This window comes from Impatiens glandulifera, chromosome 6, assembly GCF_907164915.1.
Source record: "Impatiens glandulifera chromosome 6, dImpGla2.1, whole genome shotgun sequence".
NCBI classification, from domain to species: domain Eukaryota; kingdom Viridiplantae; phylum Streptophyta; class Magnoliopsida; order Ericales; family Balsaminaceae; genus Impatiens; species Impatiens glandulifera.
Window position 1 is genome coordinate 54,745,666 of NC_061867.1, and position 12,112 is coordinate 54,757,777.

The following is a 12,112-nucleotide window of genomic DNA, read 5'->3' on the forward strand; positions in this document are numbered from 1 at the left end:
TTTTATAAATATTTACTAAAAAAAATGTATTCATATTTTGTCTAAGTTTTATTTATATTATAAATATTTTATTATTATGTATAAATAATATTTTTTTATTTATTAATAAGTAAGCAATTTATTTTATATATAAATCCAAAATAAATTATTTAAAAAATAAATAATAAAAAAATTAACTGTATAAGTATTAATAAAAAAAAAACGATTTCAATTCATTCCTTTTCCATTTCCTTTAAGTCTTCTTCTTCTCCGACGATCTCCTTCCGACGATGGACTCCACCGGACCGGCGCCGATCTACCAAAACGTCGTCGTAATGAGGCACGGCGATCGTATAGACAACTTCGAACCTCTATGGACGACCACAGCAAGCAGACCATGGGATCCTCCATTGATCGACGACGGTAAACTCCGCGCCTTTTGCACCGGCAGAAAACTCCGATCTCAACTCGGATTTCCGATCCACCGCGTCTTCGTTTCTCCTTTCCTCCGTTGCATTCAAACAGCTTCAGAAGTTGTCTCTTCTCTTTGCGCAGTCAATGATGATCCGATCAAAACTTCTTCCGCTGAAATTGAAATCGATCCTTCTAAACTTAAGGTCAGTTATAGATTTTGATAGTTCTGTTTTCCTTTACATGATTTGAATTTGATTTTGGATCAGTAATGGAGTTTTTTTTATATTCTTTTAGGTATCAATTGAATATGGATTATGTGAGATGTTTAATAGTTCTGCAATAAGACCTACAGTTGTTCCTAAAGATGCAAAGTTTGATTTTAATATCTCGGATCTTGAAGCTTTGTTACCTTCTGGAACAGTTGATCACTCTGTTACAGGAGTTTATGATAAGGTATCTTCCATATTTACACAATTTTATTATGAGATGGATATTCGTTTAAGCGAACAATTGTGAAAAACATTAATACAAAATTAAAGTATACGGAGATTTTCCAAAAGGGCAATGAACTCTCGGATTGAATTTGTTGGCTTCCCACTTTGTACCTTTAGGATTTTAGGATGATAGCATTGTGAAGGATTCGTAATGGTCGTTTGAAATTGTTAAAGGTTCTACGATTTCTCTCAAACCAAATTACTCACGAAAAAATAATGGGAATATAACTTCAGACTCGCAAATCTAGCGGCCTCAATCCACATTTCCCAACACGCACCAATAGTTTCCGGCCTAACCCATAAAAAAGAACATTTTTTTTACACAATTTCTAGTAGATAGATTGATTATAGTTATTGGATTGGATTTGATTTGATTTGATTTGATTTGATTTGATTAATTACAGTTACCAAAATGGGAAGAGACTGATGCAGAAACAAGATCAAGATATGTGAATATCATTAAGGATTTGGCTGATAAATATCCATCAGAAAACCTATTGCTAGTCACACACGGTATGCAATTATGCATAACTGTTCTTTACCATGTTCATGTTAGTTCATCAATGGTGTAGTTATGATCTTCGTGTTTTGGCAGGGGAAGGAGTGGGATCTGCTGTGACTGTTTGCATGAAGGATGTAAGTGTTTTTGATGTGGAGTATTGTGCTTATGTAGAATTAAGAAGAAGTATTTCTTTGAGAGAAGATGATAAGTCATTTGTTGATGCTGGAGAATTTGAAGTTATGAACAAATTAGGTCAAACTGGAATTGTTTGTTATCCATTGAACAACAACTCCATTGATGCAATTCCTAATGCTTGACAAATCAGGTATGTTTTCCTTTCTTTAATGTTATTGTTTTGTTTGGGGGATTGTTATATTTTGGTGGATCAATAAAGGGTTTCTATCAAAATCTTGATTCGGATGAGAAATTGTTGATGAATAACTAGGGTTGTGTTCTGTTGTTTAACGGTGGTTTGGTAAATGTTTTCGTCGTTGGGTTTAAACGATGAAACTATGTTTTTTAAAATAAGTATTGTAAGATGAATATTTAGATAATGATCTAAATTCATTTGGAATACAATGTCTGGTTAGAACCTCGTCGCTACATATGACCTAACCATTCAATTACGATGAAATTTGAACATTTAGCTTGTCGATTATCTTTAGGGGGACATTTTTTTTTAAAGATTATTTGATAGAATAAGATTCAAGTTCTATTCTAATAATCCAAATCATAAAGAAAATCAAATTTATGTCAATCAAAGAAATATAGTTTCAAAGAAAATATTCAAAACATATGATTGTATCCAAAAAAAAGTAATAAAATTCCTAAAAAAGTGAAGAAACTAATAACCAGAAACATAATTTCCAACTTATTGAAGACGAATTGAAACAATGAACAAAATGCTGCAAAAAACGATTACCCATATGTGATTTTCATTCTTCATTGCTCTCAAATTTTCTCTTTAAAGGTCTAGATCGAGTCGTGGTATGAACATGATCTTTCATCTCTTGATGAGAAAGATTGAAAGAAAATGTGTTCTTCTTCTCGTTTGGTACCGCCGGTGGAAATAAAGATTTCATCATTGGTGTATCTGGTGGCGGTTTTTGATTGTTGAAGATTTCGCGATTCGGATATTGCAATCGGTTGTAGACGATCTCTCGATCTTTTGGTGGCGTTGATGCAATTGGTTCCATTGCCGAAACAAGAAGAAGAATATGTCGATGAAGAAGAGTAGTGTTTAAGATGATAAAGAATTTGCTTTAATTTGAAACTGAAAAAAGGAGGGAAAATTAGTTGAGCAGTTATGGAGAAGCATCTAGAAGCTTGGGGAAAGAAGTAATTTATCCAAAATTAATAATAGAAATATAAAATAATCTGGATTTGTTTTAAAAAAAATATCAATATTTGTATGAAAAGCATGAACGAGCATTACAATCCAATAAAAATTATATTTTAATGACACAAATCAGAATTTCTAATATATATTAATTAATATATTATAATTTGATCAATATAAAATTACTAGAATATATCAACTAATTATTATAATTTTTTTATTTAAACACATTATTATTAATTTATTATTATCCAACAAGTAAATTACGATAAGAATTATTAACTTTCGAAGGTCTCTTCCATCTTTTCGAAACAAGTTAATTTATTATAATATATATAATTAAATTAAATAAATAAACATATAACTAGTTTAAATTAATGTTTTGTAACATCAAATTTTTTGATTGAAAGAAAATTAATTTTTATTAATTCAAATAAAGAGTATCATATCGAAAATTAAATTACATGATCAAAATAACTAAAAAAAATTAGGAGTTAAATAACATGACATATTTGCAATAATTAAAATTTTATTGTTGAAGATCGAACAATCTTGTAATTTCTTGAATGTGACTCTAAATATCTGTAATGATGAAGTGTTGAAGTAGAGCAAGCCAAACAAACCAATCAAACGGTTTAGAAGAATCTCTACAAAGTATTTTGAGCGGCAATGAATTTATCCTTGACCGATGATTGATATGCATAGTCGGAAAATGTCATTCTAAAGTGATAATTGATCATCAATATATATGGTCAAAAAATAAAAACTCGTAGAAATAATGGTATGATTACCTGTGAGAGGGCTTCCGACTAAAAAATCTTATTCGGTGACTCTTTATTAGAAAGATGAAAAACAATTTCTGATACGGTAACTTTATTTCCTTTGCTGCTAAAAAGGGGATGAACGTGGACTCGAGAAAGCATCACCAACACAATCGGATGATATGAACAACAAACGATCAACCGAAGATTTAAGAGAATTATTCAGATAAAAAAATCCAAGATTAAAAATTTGATCCGACTAAACAAAATATCACATCGAACAAAATACCGCACCAACTCAAATTTGAGTAATGAAAAAAAACTTGGGCACTCTTTTATTCTAAAAAAGTCATCAAATAGGAAAAAAAAAATGTATTTTTAACTTTTTTTTTTTTTTTTTTTTTCCCTAGAGAAAGACAAGAGAAGAAGACATTGATATTGGTATATATACACCTTCAAACCTTTGATTAGGCCATCATCCACCAAATTAATGGTAAAAATTAAATATATTGATCATTTATTAGAACATTCTTTTTGAAACTATTTAGTGTCTTTATTAAAGAAACCCATAGGGGAAGATTACATCGTTTTTTTTGAATTGAGTCAAAACAAGCCTTTGCCTCAATTATTTAGAGAATGACAAGGAAACAAAGAAATGAAAGAACAAACAACAAGAGAAGATATGGTAAAAATTAACCTTTAAACGCTTTAAAGTATATAGTTTTCGTGACTTCTTCAAATTTGATACCCATTAGATTTGCGAGAATTTACCTCCACGTATAAATACGTGCATGACCATCCAAAATGATCTCACACCAAAGTTGGTCTTCATTTCTTCTAATTCTAGAGAACACTATAGCGTTTCTTTCGATCCATAGATGATATTAGCAGGAAACATACCACATTTGGCCTTTTCAAACATCACCTCCTTGATGTGATGTCAGTTACTCGGGAAGTTTGGTAGATTCTTGGTGTAAGAAAATTTCTCCAAGAATATGGGCAATTGACTCATTCTCATTCAAGTAAGATCACATCTAGTAGGATCTTTGTAGGTAACCTCAATAAATAAATCAATTGCATCAATAAATAAATTGCATGATCACATTATTGTCTTACCTTAAAACCAATGGATATATACATAAATTATACCTCACTCTAAAGAAAAGTATACAAACCTAGCCTAAAAAAAACAAATTAACTTGATTTAAGTTTAAAACACTCTAACCAAAACTTAGGAGCAACAGGATGAATACTAAAAACGCGAGCAATGAAGTTCTTCTCGCTAGTAGCAATCAAACTAGCAAGTGAGTAATTTTTCTTACACAAACCCGTCTCTATAAGCCATGTATAAAATCTGTACCTTGGTTGTATTCGCTTCTCCAAATCATAACATATGAACGTTGGAAACGAATCAAGATACAGCGAAGATGAACCCATTTCCGATGCAAGGAAGTTTATTTTCTTTTCAAGAATCTCCGAATTCTGGTTAAGAAACTTTGGTGTAGAACTCAACATTTTACAAAGCCTCGAGTAACAAAATCCATGTCTAAGCATAAAATCAAATCGATCTTTCAACTCTAAACCAGTTCCATGAAGCCCGTTTAGTACTTGCATTGTCAGTTTGTTTTCTCCGAAACCAATTCCATGAAGAAACTCCAACTTAGATAGAAGGTGAATATGGTATTTCGATGATTTTACCTTTTCGAGAGCATCTATGTAGTTTCTATCAATGTCTTCTTCATCCATGTTGGCAATAGAGTAAGTTCTTAGTAGATGATGACGATCACCATTTCTAATCTTGTCGAAAACCCATTCTTGTAAATCCAAAGCTCTAAGAACACAAGGTAAATTCTTCATCTTGTTCCTTCCCCAAATATAGGGAAATTTCTCACCAATTGATTCTAGTTCTTCAGAATCCATACCGAAATGTTTCAGAATCCCTGTAACTGAAATCACTTTTTCGTTCAAATCGAAATGAAAGATATCTGGTCTCTCAAGTAGAAACAATCCAGCTTCCTTCTTATCAATATCAAAATTACAGAAGAACTCCACCATTTCAATCAAGAACACTTCCGAGAAATCAATGAAAATCGTTATGTTTCTCCTAAGCAAATCCCTAATTCTCCCCTTTTCGTAACCTAAATCATAAAACACCTTAATCTTACAACAAAACTCACACCAGCCATCAAGATTATCCTTCAATAAACTAATCAAATCAATCATCAATGAACTAATTTCCACTGCTAGATCAAGATCACCACACAAAACAGTAGGGAAAACCAAACAAATACCAATAACAGCTGCAGAATTCAGTCCATAACTCTTAAACAAATCTAATTTTTTAGTTAATTCATCTGGGTTTTGACTGAAAATTGAAGAATCATCCATATACAATTTCCCCAACCTATTCCAAGGAAATCCAAATTCTGATAAAGCACAAGCAACATTCAGAATCGAAGGATCTTCATAGAAGAAAAACTTATTCTCAGGTAAAAACAAAGCGATATCTCTATGATTAATACCAATACTCTCGAAGAAAAATTCGAATTCGTTAACTGGATGATACCTGAGAAACCTAGAAAATGATTTGGAGAAGGTAGAAGGAGAGAAATTGACCTCGGAAACGATAGATGAGAGAGATATGAGTGAATTCTTGCTGATTTTCTCGGAGTAGGTAAATGAGAGAGACCTGGTGATGTGAAGGTAATCGGTGAGAGCTTCTTGAGCGTGTTGAATGACTTGATGTCTGTGCCAGTAAGGGATCTTGGAGAGGTTTGTGAGACGAGGATGCTTGACGTCGGAGGAGGAGGAGATATGCCGGAAAATGTCGCCGGAGAAAGAGAAAACGAATCGGCGGGGAAGAAATCGCATTGTTTGTTAGAGCGGCGGCGGTGATGATGAATGGGGTAACTGAGTTTTAAGATATGCGATTCACAGGGGGAACGATTCATTGAGTCAAATCGTTCAATTTTCAAAGTTTCCAATTTTTTTATTTATTTGGGTTTTATTAATATCTAACCAATAAATATTACAACAATTATATATATAATTTGAGCTATAATTATAATACCTTTTTTCTTTTCTTTTTTGAAAATAAAATATATATATATATATTTTTACTAAAATTTAACTTAATCTAATAAATTAGATATTTATATGTTAGGATTAAAGATTTTTTTTTTTTTGAAAATTTAGATAATGTTTTAGAATTTTCTTAAAGAAAATGATATTTTTAAATCATGTTCTATTAAGTTTAAGATTTGAAATATATCAATACTAAACAATTTATATCTCTATTCATATCAATGGTATGGAAGACACAAAACTTGTAATAAGTGTAAGACTGATATTTTTTATGGATTCAAATAAGTTATAGGAACATGAAAATTCATATAAAATCGATTATAAATGCGCTTAGAAGAGAGAATCAAGAGTTTTAAATGATTTGAGTGACTTCGAAAATAATTCGGGGTGAATGGTACTCTAACGAGGAGAGGAAGATATTCTAGGGCTTGTTAGAAGTTTATCACGTTTTGAATTAGTGGGTCATTGTTAGGGTGGTCAAAAAAATCAATTTGAAAGACCCGATCCAATTCGATAAAAATCTGAATATGATGGATCGAATTTGGATATCGATCCGATATTTTTACCGGATTTCCAGATCGGGAAAATTTTTTTGAATACCCAAAGCCGATATGGTGTTTTTTTAAAAAAAAAACATATTTATACAAATTACAAACCTTAAGGGCCTAAAGTGAAGTATAAATTGCTCGTTCGCGTCGTTGTCAAATATTCATTTCCTACCGCGTTACAACCGCTCTCTAGCCTCGCTCAAGCCTCAATGACGAGCTGAACTTCATATCTGATTCTCTAGATCTATTGATGCTGTCAAGGTTTGCCTCATCAGCAAATTATGCATTATTGGATGCTTAATGTTGTACATACTGATACTAGGAAGGTCCTGAATGCTTAATGTTGAGATACTAGGAAGGTCTGAATGCTTAATGTTGAGATACTAGGAAGGTCTGAATGCTTAATGTTGAGATGCCCTAATCCATCTTGTGAAACTTTTTTTAATCAAGATATGGTAAACATATTGGCTACTGATGATGATAAATGGAAGTATGCACATTATCTCGTTTGATCTTATGTTGAAGATAGTCGCAAGATAACTACTATGTTGTTATTGTGTACATTTAATTAGGGTGAACAAATTAATTAACTTAACAAATTTAGCAAAATTAGAGGATATTAATTCAAGATCTACAAACATGAGTAAGAAATCTGTGTCGAAGAGAAATGAACTTCTTATTTCTACAAGTAAAAAACCAGCGAGACATCCTCTTCTAGTGATGTTTCTTCTTATAGTTCTAGCTGTGATAATAGTTCTATTTTGTTGTCTCATTTTGATAGAATGGATGATATAAATTATGCAAAGTGTAAATATTGTGCTACAAAAATTGGTTGTGTAACAAAAAAAAATGGAACAACTCCTTTAACTAATCATATCAAAAGTTGTAAACAACTTTATATTAATATGAATAAGAAGCAAAAACTTATGAGAGTTTAAACAAAAACTATTGTCCGTGATGACGGTGTATTTGAAAAAATCTCTCTTTCATCTTGTTAGCAATTTGATGAAACAATTTCTACACCCTTGCTAAGATGATTATCGTGGATGAGTTGCCTTTTTCTATTATGGAACATGAGAGATTTATATACTTCTCTAAGAAAAATAGGCGGATACAAAAGCAAAATACAACTCATCCACGATAATCATTCTAGCAATAGCCTTTCTACAAATGTTGGATCAAATTGTCAACAAGACGGAAGAGAGATTGGTTCAAACACACCTTCATCACGGACAATAGTTTTTGTTTCAACTCTCATAAGTTTTTTATTCTTATTCATATTAGCAGGAAGTTGTTTACATCTCTTGATATGATTTGCTAAAGGAGTTGTTCCATTTTTTGTCGCACAACCAATTTTTGTAGCACAATATTTACACTTTGCATATTTTATAACATACATTTTATCAAAATGAGACCACCAAATAGAAACTATTTCTCTTATTATCACAACTAAACTAGGAGAAAAACATCACTAGAGGAAAGATGCCTTAATGGTTTTTGACTTGTAGTAATAAAAGGTTCATTTCTCTCATACACAAATTTCTCACTCATATTTGTAAATTTTAAATTAAAAATTCTCTAATTTTGCTAAATCTATTAGGTTAATCAGTTTGTTCACCCCTAATTAAATGTACACAATAACAACATACAAATGAACACAATAGTTACCTTGCGTTTGTCTTCAACATAAGATCGAACAAACATAATGTGCATACTTCCATTTATCATAATTAGTTGTGAATAGGTTTATCATAATTAGTTGTGAATAGGTTTATCATATCTTGACCAATATCTTGACCAATAGAAGCTTTACAAGATGGATTATGATATCTCAACATTAAGCATTCTGGATCTTGTCAGTATCAGCATGTACGACATTAAACATCCAATAATACATAATTTCCCAAGGATATCTCAATAGCATGTACGACATTAAACATCCAATAATACATAATTTCCCAAGGATATCTCAACATTAGTGTTTGTAATTTGTATAAATATGTTATTTTTAAATTTTAAAAATCACCGAATCGATTTCGGTTATCCGAATTTATTTTATCCAATTCGTATCCGATCCAAAAATCCGATAAAAATATTAGATCTGATCGATATCCAAATTTTCTCGGATCGGATGGATCAACGGATCGAATATTTTTGGCCACCCGTAGTGTAAATTAAGTATTATTAAATATAAAACACTAAATAATAACAATTAAAATAGTTTTTGTATTCAATAAAAACGGAAAGATCATCCATCTTATCTTCTTTCAGAAATGAGAAAAGTTGAATATTCGTACAAATTTTATAACTTTAACTAATATATTTTAAGTACCAATTAAATTAGTTCAATCATGTAAATAGACTTTATATTCATTCATAATATATATCAATTTTATCCCATCTAAACCATTTAGAGTTTTAATTTTCACCTCTAATTTTATATGTCATTTGAATGAATATTTAAATAGACTTAATATTCATTCAGTTTTATGATTTTATTTAGCCATTATTCAACTTAATCGGACACTACCTCTAGCAAGGACTATATGCAAAAAATCATAAACAAAATAACCTTAAAAAAAAGAATAGAGATGGAAGCTTGGTCCCGAAAACGATTAGAAAGCAAAACTAGGAACTGCACTGCAAGAGAAGATGATCTATTCTACGGTGAAACATCTATTTTCCTTTCCATTCCAAAATAAGAAATCAAGACAAACCAGACACTATGAATTTATTGATGATATTTCATAAAAGTACAAATATAAAAGGTGTTTTCAAATGAACTCGAGATGTGTTTCAAGACTAACATAATGTTATGAGATTATACTTCACTTATATGAAAGAAAAGATGAAAAAACTAACTTCTCTTTCAATTTAATATAACTTCTTTACATATTTGTATGTATTTCTCTCTAATTTCATATATTTACAAGTGTAAAAATAAAAGTAAATATACAAAGTGAAAAGGTCTTACCTAAGAGGTCTCATTCTCCATTTTCACTAAAAAACAAAATGAAATATACAAACCAAAGAAGAACAAAGAGGGTAATAATCCAATTCAAAATAACTACTCTCATGGGTTATGATAATACAACAAATGTAGTAGAACAATTAACTTAAGATTTCAATTTAAAACACTCTAACCACATTTTCGGAGCAGCAGGATGAATATTAGAAATTCGAGCTATAAAATTCTTCTCGCTAGTTGCAATCAAACTAGCAAGAGAGTAATTTTTAGTGCACAAACCGGTATCCGTAAGCCACATATGAAATTTATACCTGGGTTGTATCCGTTTCTCCAAATCATAACATAGAAATGCAGGAAACGCGTCAAGATACTGCGCCGATGTACCCATTTCAAAAGAAAGAAACTTTATCTTCTTCTCGAGAATCTCAGAATTCTGGTTCAAAAGCTTTGGAGTGAAATTCAACATTTTACAAAGTCTCGAGAAACAAAACCCTTGTCTGATCATGCAATCAAATCGTTCTTTTAACTCTCGCCCAGTTCCATGAAGCCCGTTTAGTACGCACATTGTTAATTTGTTTTCCCCAAAACCAATTCCGTGAAGAAATTCCAACTTGCATTCGTAGTGAATATGGTTTTTCGATAATCTTATCTTTTCTAGAGCTTCTATGTAGTTTCTATCCATGTCTTGGTCAGAATCAGTAATGGCATAAGTTCCAAGTAGATGATAATCCTCCTCCTTTGTAATCTTACTGTAAAACCATTCATTTAAATTCAAAGCTCTCATGATTTGAGGCAGATTCTGCATACTGTTTCTCCCCAAAATATAGGGAAATTTCTCGAGAACCGATTCTATTTCATCAGAATTCATCCCAAAGTGTTTCAGAAGACCTGCAACTGAAATCACTTTCTCCTTCAAATCAAAACGAAAGATTTCCGGTCTCTCAAGAAGAAACAAACCAGCTTCTTTCCTTTCAATACCTAATTTACAGAAGAACTCAACATTCTGAACCAAAACCTCTTCCGAGAAATCAACAAAAATGGTTTTACTCCTCCCCAACAACTCCCCAATTCCCCCCTTTTCACAACCCAAATCATAAAACACCTTAATCTTCCTACAAACTTCGCACCAAACAATCACATTGTTCTCAAACGAACTCATCAAATCAAAATCTATAATCAGTTTAATCAAATCACTTACTAACTCATCTTCCCCAATCAAAACACGCGAAAAAACCAAACAAATACCAATCACAGCAGCAGTATTAAGTCCATAACTCCTAAACCCAACTAACTTCTTAGTTAATTCATCAGGGTTTTGATTAAAAATAGAAACTTGTTCCTTATACAAACTCCCCAACTTATTCCAAGGAAACCCAAATTCCGATAAAGCACAAGCTGCATTCAGTACAGTTGGATCTTCATGAAGGAAAAACTTATTTTCCGGTAAAATCAAACTGATTTCGTTATGATTAATACCTATACTCTCGTAGAAAAATTCAAACTCGTTAATTGGATGATACCTTAGGAATCTACCAAATGAATTGGAGAATGTAGAAGGAGTAAATTTGACTTCGGAGATGACTGAAGAGAGTGAAACGAGTGAGTTTTTGCTGATTTGTTCGGCGTAAGTGAATGAAAGAGATCTGGTTGAGTGAAGGTAATCGGTGAGAGCTTCCTGTGCTTCTTGAATCGCTTGACGTCTGTGTTTGAAGGAGATCTTGGAGAGATTTGGAAGACGAGGATGCTTAACGTTGGAAGAGAAATGGCGGATGTTGAAAGAGAGAACGGCTCGGTGAAGAAGGAAACGCATTGTGTGCAGAGCTTGTAGGGCTGAAGGTTACTGAGTTTTAACCTCCATGGATTCTAATTTTATTTCAACCTAAATTTTTTGAATTATTTAAAAAAAATTAAAAAATTATGAAATAATATTATAAATTAGATAGTGGTTTAAGTAAAGAGTAATGATAGGGGAGCGAAACATTTGCAGCGAATGACCGTGGAGTGCTGAATAGACAAGATATAT

At 31.7% G+C, this 12,112-nt stretch overlaps 3 protein-coding genes across 3 annotated transcripts; 1 reads left to right on the forward strand and 2 right to left on the reverse strand.

The window, feature by feature from the left end:
- Positions 1-229: 229 nt before the first annotated feature.
- LOC124942276 lies at positions 230-1,984 on the forward strand. Its single transcript, XM_047482742.1, has 4 exons — positions 230-596; positions 688-846; positions 1,292-1,400; positions 1,483-1,984. The coding sequence occupies exons 1-4, from the start codon at positions 270-272 to the stop codon at positions 1,704-1,706; spliced, it is 819 nt and encodes a 272-aa protein (XP_047338698.1). The 5' UTR covers positions 230-269; the 3' UTR covers positions 1,707-1,984.
- A 2,699-nt stretch (positions 1,985-4,683) lies between these two features.
- LOC124943927 (transcription termination factor MTEF18, mitochondrial-like) lies at positions 4,684-6,360 on the reverse strand. The gene has a single exon (XM_047484383.1). The coding sequence runs from the start codon at positions 6,358-6,360 to the stop codon at positions 4,684-4,686; it is 1,677 nt and encodes a 558-aa protein (XP_047340339.1).
- Positions 6,361-10,168: 3,808 nt separating this feature from the next.
- LOC124941804 (transcription termination factor MTEF18, mitochondrial-like) lies at positions 10,169-11,899 on the reverse strand. The gene has a single exon (XM_047482155.1). The coding sequence runs from the start codon at positions 11,897-11,899 to the stop codon at positions 10,238-10,240; it is 1,662 nt and encodes a 553-aa protein (XP_047338111.1). The 3' UTR covers positions 10,169-10,237.
- Between the last annotated feature and the right edge of the window lie 213 nt (positions 11,900-12,112).